This window comes from Geospiza fortis, unplaced genomic scaffold (assembly GCF_000277835.1).
Source record: "Geospiza fortis unplaced genomic scaffold, GeoFor_1.0 scaffold381, whole genome shotgun sequence".
In the NCBI taxonomy this organism is placed as follows: Eukaryota; Metazoa; Chordata; class Aves; order Passeriformes; family Thraupidae; genus Geospiza; species Geospiza fortis.
Window position 1 is genome coordinate 3,512,224 of NW_005054348.1, and position 21,249 is coordinate 3,533,472.

Here is a 21,249-nt window from a genome sequence, read left to right on the forward strand (position 1 = left end):
CCAGTGGGATCAGAGTCATTATGAACTTCTGAGCCACGTTTGCACCTTCACAGAAAGCAAATTCACTTCATGTGCCTAAGCACAGACATTTTATGGCACACAAGGCTTTCAATACATAGTTTGTCCTAGAGTTGCTGCCACAAGAAAGGAAACAAAGCAACTTGCCCATGAACTCTACCCTTCTATCCTAGGCAGAGAACAAAGGAATGAAATTAATCCTAAGCAGACAAAATGGAGAAGGAAACACCTATCTATTTATCTATCTATAAGAAAGATGAACTTCCTAATCAGTCAGCTCACAAAAGATGAGGCAGATCTCTTCTTTCACCTATGACTTGTCTTAGCCTTTCACAAGAGACTGTAGCCAAATACTTCAAGAAAGCCAAGATGATAGCCTTGTCAAAGACAAACCCAGGTATGGGACTAGCTGAAAATGAGACAATCTTATTATCAAGGCTCAAGCTGGATTATGACATTTGATAAGAAATTGGGAGTTCCTCTGGAATGGCTATTACAAAGACCCAAAGAGACTCAAGTGGGAATTGCGGATAGTGGCTGTAGAGGCAGAGGACATCAAGCAGTTGATAGTGGCTTTAGAGGCAGAGGACATCAAGCAGTCGAACACCTTGCCTGTACTCTCAGAAAGCCCATCTCCAGTAGGACGCCTGAAGGTGGAAGAGCAACGAGTGCCAATTGCCACCTCGACGGTGCACCACCGGCAGTATCAGACAAATTGAGATGCTGTGATCCCCATCCACAAAATGATCCGTGAGCTGGAGAGCCAAGGGGTGGTCAGCAAGACTCACTCACCCTTCAACAGTCCCATCTGGCCTGTGCGCAAGTCTGACAGAGAATGGAGATTTACTGTGGATTGTCGTGCCTTGAATGAAGTGACTCCACTGCTGAGCGCTGCCATGCTGGACATATTAGAGCTCCAGTACGAGCTTGAGTCCAAGGCAGCTAAATGGTATGCCACTGTTGACGTTGCCAATGTGTTCTTCTCCATTCTTCTGGCAGCAGAAGCAGGCCTCAGTTTGCTTTCACCTGGAGAGGCGTGCAGTACGCTTGGAATCGACTGCCCCAGGGGCGGAAGCACAGCCCTACCATCTGCCATGGACTGATCCAGACTGCACTGGAAAAGGGTGAGGCTCCCGAGCACTTGCAGTACATCGATGACATCATTGTGTGGGGAAACACGGCAATAGAAGTATTTGAGAAAGGAGAGAGGATCATCAGGATTCTGCTAGAAGCCGGCTTTGCCATCAAGAAGAGCAAAGTCAAGGGACCTGCCTGAGAAATCCAGTTTCTAGGAGTAAAGTGGCAAGACAGATGGCATCAGATTCCAACTGATGTCATCAACGAGATCACCACGATGTCTTCACCAACCAGCAAGAAGGAAACACAGGCTTTCCTAGGCACCATAGGTTTTTGGAGAATGCACATTCCTGAGTACAGCCAGATTGAGAGCCCTTTCTACCTAGTTACCCACAAGAAGAACACTTTCCAGTGGGGCCCTGAACAGCAGCAAGCAGTCTCTCCCAATGACAAAACATGACAGCCCATTCTAAATCCTACTTTCCTGACTTAGTATGTGAAACGATGTTGAAGTCTTTTCTCCAACTTTACTCGAGTAAACCAAGTTCTCGGAAAAAAAAAAACCAGCTCTTTTGTCTTTATCAGGTTTTGTCCTTAACTGAAGTTGCTGAATACTTTGAGTATACTCCAACAAATGGGATTTACACCCCACTGAGTACTTGTACTTCATTTTGAATTGATCTTTCTCAAATGAACTCCAGGCGTCACAAAAGCAGAGTGAACTGGCTGCATAAATGTTCAAGTTCAGTTCCTTGCACCACTGGCCACCCTCTAATAACTAATACACATAACAGAGAATTTCCTTATCTTCAGAGGGTCCCACAAACCCACCATAGAACAAACGCCTACTAATCAAAAACTGTTCCATGTGAAGAAGAGATAGAGCATTCTAATATTTTGAAAGGTATATAATTGAATTTCTTTCGACCAGCAATCAGTGCCCAGACAATAGTCCAGATGGAACAGTGCAATTTATTTTAAGAATGGCATGCTGTAAGAACACATGCATCTGCCGATATGGATAAAACAAAGAAACTACAAAATGAAACTAAAAATGAAGCAAAACAGATTTCCTTAGTCTGTGTTGTGAAATGGAAAGAAACAAATAAAGGAACTAACAGATATTGAAGTGAATAGGTCAAATAATTAATATGGTCTTCTTTTATAATTAGAAAATGCAAGTTACACCAGTTAAAAACATGTATTTCTGAAACGGCGTCCAGTAGCAAATATGAAAATTATATATTTGGATACTTTTTGCAATCTCCAGAAGAAAGTACTTCATGCTGAAACATCCAGACCCATTTTCCTCTGATTTCAGTGTGTTGTCTTCAGTTAAAACACTGGCATGTGTCACAGTGCACACAACACCAGTTGCTCCCACCTTTTAAACACATCTCCACGCAACCTCATACAAGTGAACTGAGCTTTTGCCCTGCAATTTCCCATTTTAAAATAATGATTACACCCTTTAGCTTACCAAGAGCAATTAAGCCTATCTGGATGAGCAAAACAACCACATTTTGCAGTCTCAACCTCAGTGAGAATTCCCTGTCAAAACATTTTTCTTTGCCCATTAACCAGCAGGTTTTAACTGTGTCTTCCAACAGCCCTCAAGTAAGGTCCCAGGGTAATGCACCTAACATTTCTTAATTCTTCAAACTCAAATCATGCTTTAGGTATTGACAAAGGCTCTTTGTATTTAAAAAGTTCAGCACATACCAAAGATAAGGCAAAACAAAGAACACTCCTGAAAAAATAAAAACACTAGACAAGAAAAATAAGCTTAGAACCAATGCTCATCCCAGTGTTGTTTTTGACTTGCTCTTTTCCTCCTTACACAGAAGGGCAAGTACTTGAGCAAGTATTCTTTGTTTAATATATCCTCTCATGTTCCTGGAAGTTTGCTTCAATATATTTAATAATTTTTTATTTTTTAGTGAGCTGCAAACCACCAAATACAATTCATTACAGCACAGACTGTCTTAAGAGATGTTTCACACTAGCCCTGCCCGTGTTACTCCAGCGCTGAATGCAATCCATGTAGTCAACGAATCATTATGCAAAAGCACATTATAGCAGTACTTCACTGACAAAGACAATGTTGCTAGAATAAATACAGAGTATCTTGCAGCCCAACAGTGAGGAGCGAGTAATTCACTGTCCTTAGATATTGAACTTTCTACATAATCACTGATCTCTAGCACATGTGCACGAGTAATAGCTTTATTTCTCACACAGATAGCTCTAAATTTAGAAAACTTTTTTTCTCCTCTGCAACTACTCCTAAAATCAAATGCACATTTCCAGAAAAACCTCTTTCAGATTAACTATGCCAAGACTTTGGAATTTAAAACTAATATGTTGAACTAGCATCAATAAAGTATGTAAACCTGTCACCTAATAAACAATACTTCTTCCACAAGTACTGATTTAGAATAAGCCAATGCAAGCTGCAACCATGGAAATTCTGGCAAGACAAAGGAAAAAGAGTTTACAGCAAGGGTGGTGAAATGCAGGATGCAAAATCTCCGTCTTTGAAGATATACAAAACTCAGACAGATAGGGCACTGAGCAACCTGATCTCACTTGGAAATTGTAGCCTCATTTGGAGCAGAAGTTTAAACAAGATAATCTCCTAAATTATTGTCTAACTGTATGACAATCTAGGGGATGCCCATAGGCACATAGGAATTATACCCACACCAAATGTCTTACTATGTGCGTGATGCTCTTTCATCTTACAGAAGAAGAACAGGCCGGGATTCAGACATAAAATCTCTGTAGTTGAGGTACGATAGACTGCACAGCTTGAAAAGGAAGCCACCCATCAGTTAAGCTCACCGTTAATCTGAATAAATTCTCACTGTTAAATAACTGCATTTATGTGTCCTGTATTTGGTTTAGCTGAGATGGAGTTCACTTTCCCCACAGCAGCCCCCACAGTGCTGTGCTTTGCATTGGCGGCTGGAAAGGCATTGGTAACACACCAGTGTGGGCTTGCACAGCATCAGCACCCTCTCTCCAACATTCTGCCCTCCCACACCAGCAGTAGGCTGAGGTTAGGCAAAATCCTGGGAAAGGAGATACCCAGGACATCTGACTCCCACTGACCAAAGGGATATTCCATACTACAGGATGTTTGGGATGTCTGCTGATATAAAAGCTAACAAAAGGAAGAGGAAGCAGGGGCATTCATTATTTACAGTGCTTGTCTTCCAGAGCAACCACTACATGTGCTGAAGCTCTGCTTCCTGGGAAGTGTCTGGACATCACCTGATGATGGAAAGTAGAGAATAAAACCTTTGTTTGCATACATGCAACATTTCGCTTTTGCTTTAGTAAACTGCCTTATCTCAAATTTGAAATGGATTGTTTTCCATCTTGTTTTCTCTCCCCAGGCCAGCTGAAAAGAGGGAGTGATAGAGTGGCTTGGTGAGCATCTGGTGTGCAGCCAAGGTCAACACACCAGAGTCCCAACAGCAGAACTTCAGCTATGGGAATGAGAGCAGAAGCATCTAACCACTGGTGACAAAGTCAACCAACAAGAAAAAAAAAAAAGATGTTTCATTCATTGCATTTTTAAAAATTAACAGAAAGAAAAGAAATTATTTTAAAATTTTCATTCCAGTTATGAACTCATTTTGAATAATGAATGCCTGTTTTCTCTCAAGTGATTGTGCTATTCATGGTGCTAGTAAGCAAACAACTCAGAGAAAATTCCTCCTGAACCCATACTATTTAACTCACTTTTAAATAACTTCCCAGCGAGGTAAGTGCAACCCAAATATTATGGCAGCAATGAGAAAAAAAAAATCTGAATATTCTTTCATAAGCAAATCCAAAACTAAGAAAACTCAAATCAGTTTCTCAGACTGCTTAAGATCTTTTATTCCTCAATCTCAGAAACACAGTTATAAGATATTACTAAAACAAGCTAAACTTAATGCAAGAAACTATTTCTTGTAACCTAATTTAAACTTTTAAACACATGTCAAAAGAGAAGAATATCTCCTCTATAAAATGTCCTGCTGACTCAAAAAAAATCTGTATAAATTAGCACACATGAGCAGCAATTTCTCATGAATGTTAATACAACCAAACTAAATCCAATAAACATGATGGGAGATAAAAAATTGCAAGCAACATGGTTATTGCTTTTCTGGAAGAAAAGTACATTAGGATAAACAGGAATTTTATTTTCTCTTGGTGACACAGCAGCAGTACCACTTTCAAAGTCCCATCACCAATGTCCAGTACAGTTTCAGCACTTCAATTGCTTTTTTAAATAAAGATGAGGTTATTTCCAAAATACTGCCAAGAGTAGCTACTTTTTCATTTGAAGGATGCATCTACTGTTCATTTAACTGTGAGCGTCCCAAAATTATTCATGCTGCATCCTCTTCCCCACTGCCTCCCCACTGTCTTGAGGAGCCTAGCACTCCTCATCACATCGGACTTTACTGCAATTACAAGTTCAAGGAAGCAAGAAGCATCTCTAATATTTACTTGAATGGTGCCTAGTACACACTTTCAGGCTGTAAGAAACATGTTTGAATTACTGCATTACCAAACTGGGAAAAGAATTCCACCAGCTAACAATAGTATAAGCTGATTGCAGGAATTAACAGTGGATGGACACACATGCTTTCTGCAGGTGGATCTCCACCATAAGAGAACATTAAGTGCAAGACATTCAAATAACTACAAACTCCTCTGAGGAAGTACATCAATATTAGAACTCCAACATCTCTTCTCAGAAAGTTTTAAAGTGTCCAAATCCAGATAATTAGCTGGCACAATGATGAAGAAAACAACTGACAGCCAATTCAGCAGAACATACAGGAAGATATAAGACTCTACAACTAAATTGGAATTTAAATACCTCTTTATTGCTCCTGGAAGATCTAAACTGAATGGAATTCGATAGGAGGATGCTAAAGTGTCGTCCACAGCCTTGCTTATTTCCTGCAGCTCTCTCAAAGAAATGCAGCCAAGTAAAGCAGCCAGTTCACAATCCTGTGACTGAATAAGCCTATCTTGTTCTTCAATTTCTCTTCTCAGCTGTTGATCCTTTCCTTCTAATATGGCCAGTCTTGTTCGCAGATCTTCAATTTCTTTCTGCATAGAACAGAAACCAAAGTTTACTATGAATCTTATAAAAGAAACCCATTTGCCCCTAAGAAAAAACAGTACAGGTGTCAGAAGTAGCATGAATTAAATTTGTCCAATTTAGCAAACATTAAATGAGACATCCTCTTGCTAAAACACAAAAATTCTTATTTCAGTTGTACTCAGAAACTCTAGTGCTTCCAGCAGTCTGAAACTCACCACCTCCAACACCACACTTCACGTTCCTCTTTCAACACCTACTGTCAGTCCTCTTTCACTTTTAAAATACATAGGTATTTCACAAGTTCACAAGCTAAGAACTTCCACCAAAGAAACAAATGCCAGATCACCTTTGGCAACAGAATCTTGTTCTACAGACTGGCAGCTAAACTGATCAAACATCTATCCTGCAGAATATCCCTGCAATGGTTGTCTGACAGTTCCAATTTGACATGAAGCACAGGATGCAAGCAGAGAATCACTATCTAATCAGCCCTTCTGATAATTAACGTTTCATTTTAAGTAAAAGCACAAAACCCTTCCCTTGACTTAAAATGCACAGAACTTCAATGTCAGTTACACTCATTTTTCTAGAAGTGCAAATTGTGCATTGTGATATTGATGTTTCTTGCAAGAGCAAAGTATAATTTTTAGAACCATAAAATTGTAGAATCATTAATGCTGAAAAAGAGCTCCAAGATAATTATGTCCAACCTTTGACTGAACAGCAACTTGTCAACTAAACCAGAGCACTAAGTGCTATGTCAAGCCATTTCTTGACCATTTCCAGGGATGGTGACTCTACCACCTCCCTGGGCGGCCTACTCCAAAGCCTGACCAGCCTTTCAGTGAAGAAATTCTTCCTCATGTCCAATCTTATTCTCCCCTGGTACAGCTTGAGGCCATTTCCTCTTTTCCTGTCAATTGTTACTTGGGAGAAGAGAACAACCTGGCTACAACCTTCTTTCAGGTAGAGAATTATAAGGTCCCCACTGAGACTCCTTTTCTCCAGCCTAAACACTCCCAGCCCCCTCAGCTGCTCTTCATCAGATTTGTGCTCCAGACCCTTCACCAGCTTCATTGCCCTTTTCTGGATGTGCTCAAGCACCTCTATGTCCTTCCTGAAGTGAGAGGCCAAAAGTAAAAAAAAAAAATCTTCATTAAATTGTAAATCATCCTTGCACAGGTTTTTCCCTGAAAACCCAACAGATAGCTTGCATCCAAGGAAGCAGCACTTGTTGAAGGAAATTGGGTTGCTGAGTTAAAGTTGTCATCAAACTAGCTGAACACCATACCGGAGAATGTGATTCTATTCCTATGCTTCTTACTGTCTCTGTGAAACTCTGAAAGCCATTTAAACTATTAAGTCCACACATAGCCACAGATTGTACGCTCATAATTTTCTATACAACCTGCAAGAGATCTCTGACATGCTATCTATAGGCTCTAAACAGAAATCAAAGCTCAATTTCAAACTCTGATCACATTCAGTTGTTGAAGATTGCAACGCAAGATGTTTTCAATTACCATCTGTACGGCAGATTATCTTTCGTCAAGTGAGCAGTTTGCCTTATCTTTCTCTTTGAGTGACCACAATCACACCTCCCGCGGGAGGAGACCTCTGCTGATAACAGACTATTGAATATCGGTGCATGACCGATAAGAACTATAACATCCCATTGTGAGATGCTCTGCCCAGAGGGAGGAGCCAAGCATTGCTACCCAGATATAATCCAGAGGTTTTTTGAGACACTAGCACGGCTTTCTCCACTGGATTCCCCAGAGGAACAGCATCTGCCTTTTCCTTCACTGGATCTCCAGAGGAAGACTACATCCTTCTCTACAGGACCCCCTTGCTCCAACAGAACCACACCTGATACTTCAGAGGACTGCAGCCACATTTCCAATTGGACTGCCACCAACACCCTGACCAACAGGGTGTCAGGTTGGGTTCTGACTCTGTCAGTGTTGTTCTAGTGTACTGCATTGTTTATTTTATCCTTTTTTTTCCCTTCCCTATTAAAGAACTGTTATTTCCTGCTCCCATATTTTTGCCTGAGAGCCCCTTAATTTAAAATTATAGCAATTTGGAGGGGTGGGGAGAGTTTACATTCTCCATTTCAGGAGAGGCTCCTGCCTCCCTTAGCAAACTCCTGTCTTTCCAAACCAAGACATCAGTCCAACTAAAAATAAAAATGAAAAACAAAAAACCAAATCTTTAATAAGTAAAAAACTAGGCATTACAAAACTGATGATAGAAGCTACCATATGGCTTTTTATGGCAATTCATTTCTCCATTCTGCATGTGAGCAAATAGCAGTAACACCCAAAATGGTGTTGCAGAGATAAAATTAAGTGGGTTTGAATCACTAAGATGCCATGTTGATTAATACTATAAAAGGAGCCCACTCACAAATTAATAAACTTCTATTCAAAAGACGGTTTGAGTGGCACACAGTAAAAGGGTTCTGGGGTCAAATACTGAGTAATTAAGATAAAATAGTATTCTGAATATCTGAACAGACACTTCAGTTATGTATGAGGCAGGGATCTGGGAGGGGGGGGGGAAGGCATAATTCAATATTACAGACTCTAATAAAACATATGTACTATACACAGATAACAGACTTTGGCATTTCTTTGCTTTTTAGAGTTTCACTTGATAACTTTAACATTATTTTAATGTTTTCAGTGCAATTTGCATGAAGTTTAGTTCACAAATTTTGTTAACAAACATACTTTCAGCTTTGCTGCACTGTAACTAGTTTTCTCAAGTATCACTTAGAACAAGAAATGGTCCTTGTACATTCAAAGGTTGACTAGCTCCAAAATTTCAACTTCTAATAGTCCTGCACACTAGGTTTCTCAATTATTTTCCTCCTTCTATGGTTTTAGACATAGCAAGAAGAGAATGGTGTGGCTCATGTTTCAACCCACAGGCATTTGTCAAGGACAGAAAGGTCAGCAGACCAAAAACATCAGTTTTGTTTCTTTCAGTCTCAAATTAGGCTTTTAATGTGCACAAAGGACAATTCTGTCTCTGTTTTACTGGCTTGGGAATACTGCCAAAATCTTAATAGGCCCTACTTAATACAGAGACCTCCATACTCTGTGAAAACGTAGTAATTGCAATCACTGCAATAAGCAACCTACATGGGAAAAGAAAGTAAGATGAACAGAATCTGGTCTTATAATCACACTTTTAGTATTGAAATGTACAACATAAATAGATACTAGAAGCACACAATCTGCATTCACAGAAAGAAAGCTGCTCTGCTCAGGAATAGTTCACAGGCATTCTCGGGAGCATGGAAATTTTAATCAGTAAACTCGAATACTCCCGCATTCTTTTCCAGAAATGCAAAGAAGCCTTTAGCACGCTCTTGGTCAGCCTCCAGGGACAGATAAAAAGGGCCTAAAGTCTCAGCATGGAGCAGCAGATGATATTCATATGACTAAACATAAGCTGGAGTTCTATTTTGCAGATTTGAGTTAAACTGGGATTTCCAACACAACAGCTAATCAGAACTGACTGTACATCTCCAGCCTCATTTATGGACTGATGGTCTCCATGAAGTAGAGATTGCAAAAGAAATATTAATACATAAATTATAGATACTGCCGTAGGTTTCCAAATCCCTGAAGACAAATGCAGAACCAACAGAAGAGAGCAGAAGTAAAAAAAAGTGGGGCTGAGGAAAATTAAAAAAAAACTACTTCTGATCATGCAAGATTTTGGGCAGGAGCAATCTTTAGGGATTCCTGGATGCAAACAATCACCACAGATCAGCCTTCCCCAGAACTTTGAATTCCCAGTAATTTTGATAAAATGCTAATAAAATAGCATGCCTGTATAATGGTGTGGTTAATTTTCCCCTTGTATAACTACAGAAGGATAAAGATTCAGCTTGAGCAAGTGTAAAAATTAGCTGTTGTAGAGTCTTAAGTACAGTAGCTTATTACAGCAATATCTTGAGGTGGCTCTTGGATGCCTATATTAAAAAATTTTCTATGTACTGATAATGCTGAACTACACTATGTCTCCTCTTGTTGATGAAATGAACCTTAAAAATGCAAAGGTGATTAATAGGATAAAAAAAAAGACATTTCTTCACCTATGTACAATTTTGCAATGACCACATAAGATGTTTTTCTCTATTTCTTTGCAGGTTTTTTTATATCTATAAATTTATGTGTGCACACACACAGAGACTACTATACTATTGGATCCACCAAAGGAATGAAAATATCACAAAAAATATTTCAAGACAAGACCACAGAAAAAAAGAAAAATTAGCTCTCTAAGGTGCCACATCACTGAGTGTGATCACCAAAGTTTAAAAGACACACAACTAGACAGTACATTGAGATTTTTGAAGGATGGTGAAAAGAAAAAGCTAAATTTTGCTTAGAAGGCTTGCAGACTTAAAATTGGACTAATGCCATCTTGAAACATTCCATTTGCCAAACTATCACGTTGTGACATCATGTGTCATTGTAATGCTATTGTTAGCAAATGCTAACTGCTCCGTGATGATTCCTTCATCCTTATGAAAACCATCAATCATCTTTCAGGAATAAAAGCTGGTAAATCATGTATTTATAGTAAATTCTAACCAGAAACGGATGAAAACTTTTTGTCTTCAAATAAAAACTTTGGAAGATCAGTGTCATATTATAACATCAAATTATAACACAGAGCATGCTTAAAAAGATAATGAGGAAAGTTTAAGCATGCACACAAGCCACCAAACCTTCCAGCTCTGCATTTCTGTAACGAGATTAACACAACTCCTGTGGCTGCCATCTCCAATCATCACTTAGATTATCGACTGGACTCCAGCCAAGGCTCTAATTACTACACAGAAGCAAAGTCACTATTACAATAAATTTATTTAATTCTGTGTGACAGCTTACAAGGTTTTCCCCACACTGCACTGGCTCCTATGCACAACTTTGCAGTCCTGTTACCTGTAGTCGCTTCTTTTCTTGAAAAAGCTGGTTTCGTTTTGTGGCCGAAACCTGCATCCTCTCCTGGGAAGTTGATCTCAAAAGTCTGAGCTCTTTTTCATGACAAAGACCATTTTCCTCATATCTAACCCTTTGAAAAAAAAACATGACAAAATCTAAAAATTAGCGTGTTTCATGAGTTTCAGCGTATCAAACTGATCAGAATGCTTACATGTTACCTTTAGAGTCATAACACTCCACCACCAGAATGATTACATTTCAAACAGATACAGTTAGAGAACAAGAGATTTTTTTTCCTTGGCATATCTTCCTTTATTATCTCAAACATTTGCACTGTTTTTACAACATGATGAAGAAAGAAAATGGAAAGCTTGTATAGCTTCAGGCTTCCCCCAGCTTTATCATACTTCAGAAATTTATCCATCACTGCCTTGAAAGAGACAAAACTAAGGCATGTAGTTTCTATCAATACAGAGAAAAATCTCTTAGACAGAAGTTTAGAAACTTGCCAAAGCCATTTTTGCAGCTTCTGTCAGCTTTTGGAGACTACATTAGAGATCATCTGGAGTGTTTGCTCCACAATGCCAAATTGTACTTCTTTCTTGCACAGCGAGTTCTTTCAAAATTACAATCAGTGGGCTCCCTCCCAGTCATCTGTACAACCCTCAGTTGTAAATCTTTGCATGACTGGACTCCAAGGTAATCAGCACATTATGTCAAGTATCAATTCCATAATCTGCCTCTCAAAATGCACCTGCAAACAATGCAAACTCATTTTCATTTCCATGTTCTCTCCTAAGGGCACGTGCACTTGCAAAGAGTAATTGTGTTCGTGTCCATCTTTAGAGACAAGTGCATGCATCTCCACATAAAGAGTACGGATTCATTTCAGTATCTTCTTTAAAAAATACTGCATCTCAAACAAAATGTTTTGAAGCATGATTTACCACTGTAATCTTGCAAAGCAAATCCATCCATGCCACATATAAAACATGCATCATAAGTCTGGTTTAAGCATGATTAATCACACAATTATGATCTCCATGCACAGGTGTTTAACAAGTGTGTAGAACAAGAGGTTTTCATCTATTCTGCAGGACCATCAAAAGACACATTTGCTTCACTCCCTCTCTGTGGGCTGCAGAATGTACTGAAAAAGCAAAATAAAGCTTCAGCACTAACACAGGTATAATTAAGCAATATAGACATAATGACAGTGTAACTGCATTTCTGTATTAACAGCATGCACCAAAGAGACGTCCCTGTTAAGAGGTGCTGGGCCATCCCTGTGCCTTACAGACAATACAGGTTCCTGTGGCTCCAACCAACCATACTTCCCAGGAGCTCTGAAGGCACCTTCTTCAAGCTGGAGCTGCATCATTCCTAGAGATGCACATAATAAATTTCCTAGTGGCTGGTCAAAATTTTAAAAAAATCCATTATAAACATAGTTTATTTCAGAACCTTCTTGGAAATTCCACATGTATCTGTCTACTTGGTATTGCTGGAAGACAAACAAGATCTCTCTGATCTCACCAAACCTGACCGATTGCACAACCACAGTATTTGCTGTTCCTAAGCTAAACATAACCAGATCTGGCTCCCACCACATGCCCCCAATATCAAATTCTGTGTCAATACCAAATGCATTCACTTAAAAACTCATTTCACAATTTAATCAAGTAAAACAAAATTAAGGCATGAATTTCAGCTTCATATCTTAAATAAGCTGCCATACACACTTTTCTTGCAAAAAGATGAGATTGCCTTGACTACAGTAAAATTGCCATGATCTAGTCTTCTGAGACTAGTCTGATCATCTTTTTCATTTTCCAGGCAAAAAAAAAAGTCTTCTTGGGTATACTGGTCTTGTTCCAATTAAAAATGAAAACAAAAACTGAAGCCTACAAATTTTCCTTGAGGAAGAAGTTGTATTTTCCACTGTAGTATCTAAAAATATTGTTGGAACAGAAAGGACTTAAACTCCCGTACAGAAGACAAAGGGTACTCTTGCTGTATCAATGAGTCAGGCCACAGACAAAACAAAGTAAAAGGCTACAAGAATCAAGCAAGCAAATAAAAGGGTGTCACAACAACAGCAGTTGAACTTAAGCTCAAAGAAAGGAGTGTGCACAAGACAGAAAAGGGAAGAGGATATTCATCTGACCCTGAAGAATGGCACTGCTCAGACCTGGGCAAAGAGAAGAGTTACAGATGTAATCATCCAAAGAACAGGAACACTTTTATAAATATAACATCTATTTTATATATAAAAGCATTATATATATATTTTACAGGATAAAAATAAGCAAACTGTATCTGAGGAATGCTTTAGTGACTCAATTTCATGACAAAGAAGACAACTCTACTTCTAATGTCAAAATCATTATTACAAATTAATGCATAGACCAAACACATATTAATGAAAAAATAGAGAATGGTGTATCCTAATCTTTAAGGAATGCTAAAACAGCCTCTTAGAGCCTCAGATGGTAGAAGGAAACAGCTCTGAAGGAATGCAGCTTCTATAAACCTCCCTTATTACTAGATGCTATAAACAGAGACTAAAAATACCTTCAAATTCTCCAATTTCACAAAAAAAAATCATATTATCTGTACTGATTTTATCTAATTTTCAAGTCTGTCAAAAATTACACATGAAGGTATTGACTAGCACACTGCAGCCTTTATATTAACAAGCTGCCAGAAAACAAAAGGCTTCTCTTCTTTCATTTGTGTGATTGCATTTGAGAATAGCTTTCAATTCCTATGAAGTATCCTCTTCTAACAACAGTAACTAGGAGCACAGATTAAGACAGAACAAAAAAAAGAGACTATTTTTTCCCCTAACCTATTCCTCTTGGGCCATCTGACACATCTCACTTTCCTCCCATCTTTGAAGTTATCCCTTCAAGATGCGGTTTAGAATTTATTTTTGTGACTTTGTACAGTGCTGAGCTCAATACTGCTATCTAAGAAGTGCCACACAAAAGGAAGCTCCCAAAGATATATTCATATCAAAAACTAATCTGTTTTTTACTTTATATTTAAATATCCTTTCATTGCCTGAAAGGGAGCATCAGAATTAACTCCACAGGGAAGCGTTGCTCAAGCTGCGTTGCTGTTGTATGCTCAAGCTGCCATGCCAAGGATTCAATCCCATTCCCACTCAACATCAATGAGAAACATTCCATTTAATTTGCCAGTTCATCATGATCAATGTTTCTGAGGGGAATTCTGAAAAATTGTAGAAAGAAAAAAAAAAAGAAATGGGGGGGGCAGGGTGGGATTTTCATAAACAAGCTCCATATGGACACGTTAGACGGTCATTAAAACTCTTTATTATAGTTATTCATAAGTGTATTCTGCATTTTGAGAAAAATAGAAGCACCATTTTACACAATAATGAATCAACAAACTTACCAATTATCAGCAGCCCAGTGCAATGTTGCCTGAACTTGGGTCATGAACCTATCCAAAAAACTGCTAACAGAGGGATGCCTTGAAGGAAGCTGAAATTTTAAAGAATTTTTCTCCTTCTCCAGTTCTTCCAGTTTCCGTCTAAACTTATCAGCTAGAAATTAAATAAAAAATAATAATTAAAAAAAGTTAAACAGTGATGAAAGGGTCCTGTTTTACTTGGGGGGAGGGAAATAGTCTCTCAACAAAAAGTAAAATCCACCTCTCTGATGGTTCTTCTTCTTCCTCTTTTCATTAAATATATCAGTCTGTTCTGCTCAAGGACAAATCAACAAGACTACAATGTAAAACAGCAGATAACCAAGACACCAAGCTACTTTTTTTCTATGACAAGGACAAAACTGCAGGCTTCCCAGCACTTTTTTAATTTCATAGGGCTCCAAAGAATTGGCTCAAAGTTCACATCCATGCTCTTCCTAGAGTAACAGATGAGAATTAAACTCTAGGAAAAGTGCTACTTTTCACTGCTTCAGTTTGTCTTAAAACCTAGACAGCAGTTACATATTTAAGTTTCCACCTTATTAAAAATTTGTATTGTTATTAGATCAAGAACTGAAGAATCACATATGATAAAAAAGTGTACTTCAGCAGAAAATGCATGTGCAATTATAGCAATTAAACAATTATCACATTCCAGGCTCTCCTGAATTATGCTCAGTTTATCATCCAAAAATAAAAAGATTTACCTCCAACTTTAAATAAAAATAACAGTAGTCCCCAAGAGACTGCTTTGATTCTACCATAACCCTACGCATTTCTTAGAGTAACCACTTCTGTTATATAAGTTACTTATTTGTTTTCTGTCCCTGTGTAGAAAACAAAGGAACATCATTCTAACTACCAATTCTTAATACAGTACATGTATCTTCTGTTGTGCCACTATACCAACAAAATCACATATATGACAGATAACAAGCCTGCCATCCAAGACAGAACACCTTTGATGATACATTAGTCAAATTAGAGAGTTTTGAGCTAACCCACAAATGGAAAACCTTTACAGTTCAGTACTCTGCTCGTGACCTCACTGCATACAATTCTGTGCGATTAGCAATCCTTTTAACATTTTCAATATGTGAGTATCAGAATAGCATCCATCTGTGCATGCTTTTTATTGCTTGTTTTCTTTCTTTATCCTCTGAAGGGATTTAACACGAGAAGTTGCTTACATTTGCTGGTTTAGAGAAATGATGCATTTTTACAATAATTTATCATTAGTATTGATCTCCATTCTGCTTCTGCGCCAACAGGGTAGAATAAAGACAGAGACCTTTCTAATAAGACTAGATCGTTTCCCTGTCCCAGCACATTGCTCTCCAGGATGAACTCACTTTTGTGTTGTCATCCACGTGCAAAATGTCAGAAGGCCCTTGCTGAAATGAGCACCCTACCCTTCATGTACTCATGTGCATACTATCCCTGCAAAGTAGTGGAGGTGAACCACACCTGTGACGCATTTCTCAGGGGCCACAGCTAAGCAGATTCACCCTATCCCTATCACCACACTGAAACTGAAATGTGAGCTGAGATCAGATTCCCAACCCCATATTTTGACCAGAAAAACGTATCAGCACTTGCATGCTAATATGCCACTTGGCATTTCAAACTCAGCCATCAAAAACACGACTGTTATAAACAGAATAGTGAGGGCTGAGAGGGTTGGCTAGTGACCAATGACCACTGAATGCCAAACCACATGGAAAAACTTCCTTTTACTCACACCATTCGCCACTGGGCTTCATGGGAGTTGTAGCAACCCTCTATAGCCATTTAACAACGTCATCATTGTTCTTCAACATAATTATGCTGAACTGTGTTTGTGTGTCCAGTTGTTCCATCGTTCTACTCCTACCCCTCCTGGCCCTAGAAACACGCTATTTTGGGAAGGAAACAGATGAGGGAATCCACATGCCAATTCCTTCTCTCTCTCATTAAGTCTTGGCTGCATCCCACTTCATATATTCCAATCTACAAAGTATTCAATTAATTTCTACTAACAGACATTTCTAAATAATATGTTCCACTGGCATCTTATGAGTAATATGGCTGCTCATATCCACTTAGCTCTCTGCACTAAATGATTTTTTTACCCTTTTTCACCCTCACACTTAAGGGTTATGACTTAAGAGACTCCAGCACCAGTGAGCTGAACACTGCAGCACTCAGCTTTTAGAATCCCCTCCTGGAAAGGAGATCCATGCCATTTGACCTTGGTGATATCTTTAGTGTATGGAGAGACCCAAGAGTCTCAGTGCAAGCTGCAGAGCAGGGAACCATGCAAATAAGGTTCATCTCAATCCAGCTTTTAGTGCTGCAGAGATCTGGATCAAGCACAAGTAATGGAAATTATCAGAAGTCTAGCCAACAGGATGTGAAAGAGGGAAATAAGCAGGATTCCTCAGACTAGCAGAGATAAAGACTGAGGTAACTTCCAGTACTTACTACAAGCCAGCAAGCTGCAAAGAAAGTAGTAATAGAATGTTCTCTTAGAACTGGAGTCCTCAGTAACAAACCTGAGTTGCAGCAAATTATATGTGAAAAAAACATTGCATATAGTGAAGCACTAAATCTAACTGCCAGGGTTAGACAGGGAATCTCCTCCAGTGTTGGTTTTCAGGTCAGAGAAACATCTCTCAGGAATACCTCTGGCAGAGTTTAAGGGTTGAGGCCAGAAAAACCAAATGTATTCCCTTGTTTGAACAAGGGAAAGTGCCAGACTCTGCATCTGGGATGGGGCAACCCCGGATGTATGGACAGACTGGGGAATGAGATGCTGGAAAGCAGCACCATGGAAAAGGACCTGGGGACCCTGGTTGATGGCAAGTTGAACGTGAGCCAGCAGTGCCCTGGCAGCCAGGAGGGCCAACCCTGTCCTGGGGACATCAGGCACAGCATCAGCAGCCAGGCAAGAGAGGGGATTGTCCTGCTCTGCTCTGAGGCAGCCTCACCTCGAGCGCTGGGGGGAGGTTCAATATAAGAAAGACATTGAACTGTTAGAGGGTGTCCAAAGGAGGGCAATGAAGATGGTGAAGGGCCTTGAGGGGAAGGCATTTGAGGAGTAGCTGAGGTCACTTGGTCTGTTCAGCCTGGAGGAGACTGAGGGAAGATTTCATTGTAATTACAGCTTCCTCAGGAGAGGAAGAGGAGGGACAGACACTGATCTCCTCTCTGTGGTGATCAGGGACAGGACATGAGGGTATGGCCTGAAGCTGCATCAGGGGAGGTTTAGGCTGAATATGAGGAAAAGGTTCTTCACCCAGAGGGTGGCTGGGCACTGGAACAGGCTCCCTAGGGAATCTGTCACGGTGCCAAGTCTGACAGAGTTCAAGAAGTGTTTGGACAACGCACTCAGGCACATAATGTGATTCTTTATCTCCTGTCCGCTGCAGGGCCAGGAGTTGGACTTTGATGATTCTTATTCCAGCTCAGAATATTCTGTGTGATCTCTTCCACCATATTTTCTAGGATTTTTCAGCCAAGAAGCAGACACAGAAGGCCTTTGCTATTGCTAAGTCATCAGACTCACAGACACAACGTTCTTTTACTCTCATTTTAGTGTTTTAACAAGTTATTCCAACGGAGAAAAGAATCCAAGAACTCGCTGATAGACTGACACATCAAAAGAAACCACGTGCACTCATTACTCATTACAAAGAAAGGCTTAGAACTTTCTCTATCCCATTCCTCACCTCAAAATAAGTTACTTAGTGGACAGCTTACATGCCAAAAGCAATCCCCCCACCCCATTTGATGAAGTTCTTAAATGAACAAACTTTCAGGTAATCAATACATACTGTTTTACAGAAGCATTTAAAATTAGGCCTAGTTCTCTTTATCCCTTTTCTTTCACTACATTCTGGTGCCAGCTTGCTGCCTTGAAGAGTCCTACAGATACCCTAGACAAGGCTCCTACTTCAGACCAAAGAGTAAAATTTAACTCTTAAATTACCCTCCACTGCAAGCCATTTCTGTGCAATCCACTACTGCCAGTGTACCTCAGACATCCCACTCACTTTAAAGCCAACCATAGTACAGACCTGGAAGATGCTGACTAACTGCTGTTCTCAATTAAACAAGCAGCAGTCTGAGAACAGTAGTGTCTCCAAAGATCATGCTTTGTAATAGCTTTGAGTAAAGGAAGCAATTTCCATAACTTCTAATTGACCATGTGAGAACATCTGGCTACCTCTCTACTTTTTAAGTACTCTAACATTGGTTTTATTCCTCCAAGGAAAAGGTTCACTTTATCAGAACTATTTATCATCATTTAAAAAACATTTAAGAAAATTATCTCAGTAAGGACAGAACCTAATTTGCTATGTACCGCATATATTTATGTTTATTTATGTCTACACTAATAAGTGGGAAGATAATCAATCATGCTATTCTACAAATTGCTGGGCATTAAAAAAGTGTTCCTTCAGCTAGTTCAACCAAGGAAGGTCTTGCTTTGATCTTCCTCCACAGTTCAGCTAATAACCTCTTCCCCTTTGCCCTTGCATCCCCATAAAATCTGAAGGCCCTAAAACAGGGTTTAGGTAGGATTTATAACCATAACTCACACACTGCAGCTCTAAAATATTTTTTCTTGCCTGCTAGAAAACTTCTGGAAACACAATCTCCCCACTGCTCACTTTCTTAAAAACTGTAAGAGTCCAATGTCACTACATGACACGAAAGAACACAAGCACACTACCTTCTCAAGGTGAAGGAAGAAAGAGAGCATTTATTTTCCTGACTCCAACATTTATAGTTTTCCAAAAGTGACAGCGGATTGGAGGGTGATAGTGACACCTCTCCAATGACACTGGTCAAACCAACAGTCCATCAACTTTCTCCTCCTCCATAAAAGAAGACAAAACAATCAGTTATTTACAGAAAGTGTCTGAGAAAGTTCACCACAAGAATGTCAATGTCAGAAGGCCTAGAAAATCTTAAAAAACCAGGGTGGCAGTCCAAGATGATGGAATTGTCCTGTATGCTCAGCACCAGAGATAGTTATGTATTTTGTAAAGAACAAAAGAAGTCCCAGGTTCAGAACCAAAGACCCCTCTTGCAGCCTGTATCCAGAAGCACACACAGTAAAAGGACTTTAGAGGGGAGACTAAGAACCAGGGTGCAAAGTGCCCCCTTGCTGTTTCTGAATCTCTAATGTCTGTCAGCTAAAAGACTTCCCTTCTATCCACCAGAAGCTACTCTCTTTTCAGGGTATCTATGCTTTTGGTCTCCAAGGTACATTATAACAGAATATAAAAATTGAATAATGGATTATTTAAACATATACCCCATATGGTAACTTGAGGAGCCTAATGTGAAGCTTGAATATGTGACTGAAACACATCTGGAGAGCTGACTAGTAAGCAAGGTGTCTACAGCCCAGTTACGAGCATTGGCCTCCTGCAAAATAACTTGCAGGGAAAACACAGATCAATTCATATCCAAATATGACACATAAAGACACATAATATACTGTGATAAGAACTGAAGGCATTACAAGCACCTGGAACACCTATCTGCTCTTAAGGAGAAAATAATTAACCATTTGCCAAACATACACACAGTTGAAAGTTTTACTTGATATGTATAAAATGCGGCTTCAGATTACTCTCAGGCAGTTGAACAGCTGGCCCTTACCATGTGCTGTCTGATCATCAGTATAGAGCAAACCTTTCCTACCTTCCATTCAGCCTTGCATGTGGAAAACAGCAAAATAAAGCCACTGCCAAGTCAAACTGCACACCTGGGCAGGGCTGACTCCAAGAAGTCATAGGGCTGGGACACACACGATTGAAGCGAAAGGAGAAGCTGAGTTATGCCTACCCTGCTGACTGTGTGGATTAAAAGGAGAATATCTGCAGAGGAAAACAGTTCAGTATTGAGGCCCCAACATTTGCACTTTGGAAGGTCCTACTTCAAACTAGGTTTAGTGCAATGCCATGGATCAAGAACACATAGTTGAACCCCTCTGGTAGCTTTACAGCACATCTTCTGACTTTGTCTCACTTGAAAGAAAACTAACCCATTGTACTACAAGACTGCTCTACAGTGCAAAGCAAAGCATAGCAAATGGGACAATTGAGAGATTCCTTCCAAAGGCTCATACACCTAATCTGAACTAAAATTATATTTGGGCAAGGGTCCATTAAATACATCCAGCAGTCAGTGGAAAAAGCAGTTCCTGGAAAGGCCAGTAAGCAGAGGCTAAAGCTTTCCAGCCAAGGCTATAACCCCCTGGGTACCACAGCCAAACATTCGTGTTCAACTCATAAAAAGGTAGAGCAAAATGCAAATTTGATTCTCCCCCTCACCCACCACTTAACTTTTTCAATTCCAGTCAAAAAGGCAACTTGTGCAATTTCACACTCCAGCTCTGCTCCTGAACTATCAAGACTACCTTGAGGAACAGAAGAACAAACCAAACTCCTGGCTGCTGAACACCCTTTGGAGTCAGAAGCTACTGCCACAAAATTCACCCTAAAGCAGGAGGGCCAAAATCTGCAGGAGCTACAACTCCATAATTCCTTGGTTTGTGTATATCCCTCAGTTCTCTCTCAGTCTTAGTACAGATGACAAACCTTTTTTATTCCTGCT

General features: G+C 39.6%; 1 protein-coding gene across 1 annotated transcript in view; it reads right to left on the reverse strand.

The window, feature by feature from the left end:
* The window catches only part of DISC1 (DISC1 scaffold protein), a 171,869-nt gene that overhangs the window by 118,538 nt on the left and 32,082 nt on the right, over positions 1 to 21,249 (reverse strand). Inside the window, exons 4-6 of the mRNA XM_031058765.1 lie at positions 14,602 to 14,752; positions 11,179 to 11,308; positions 5,981 to 6,216 (exon numbers count right to left, since the gene is read on the reverse strand). Coding sequence (XP_030914625.1) covers positions 5,981 to 6,216; positions 11,179 to 11,308; positions 14,602 to 14,752 — 517 coding nt within the window. The remainder of the gene's footprint in view (positions 1 to 5,980; positions 6,217 to 11,178; positions 11,309 to 14,601; positions 14,753 to 21,249) is intronic.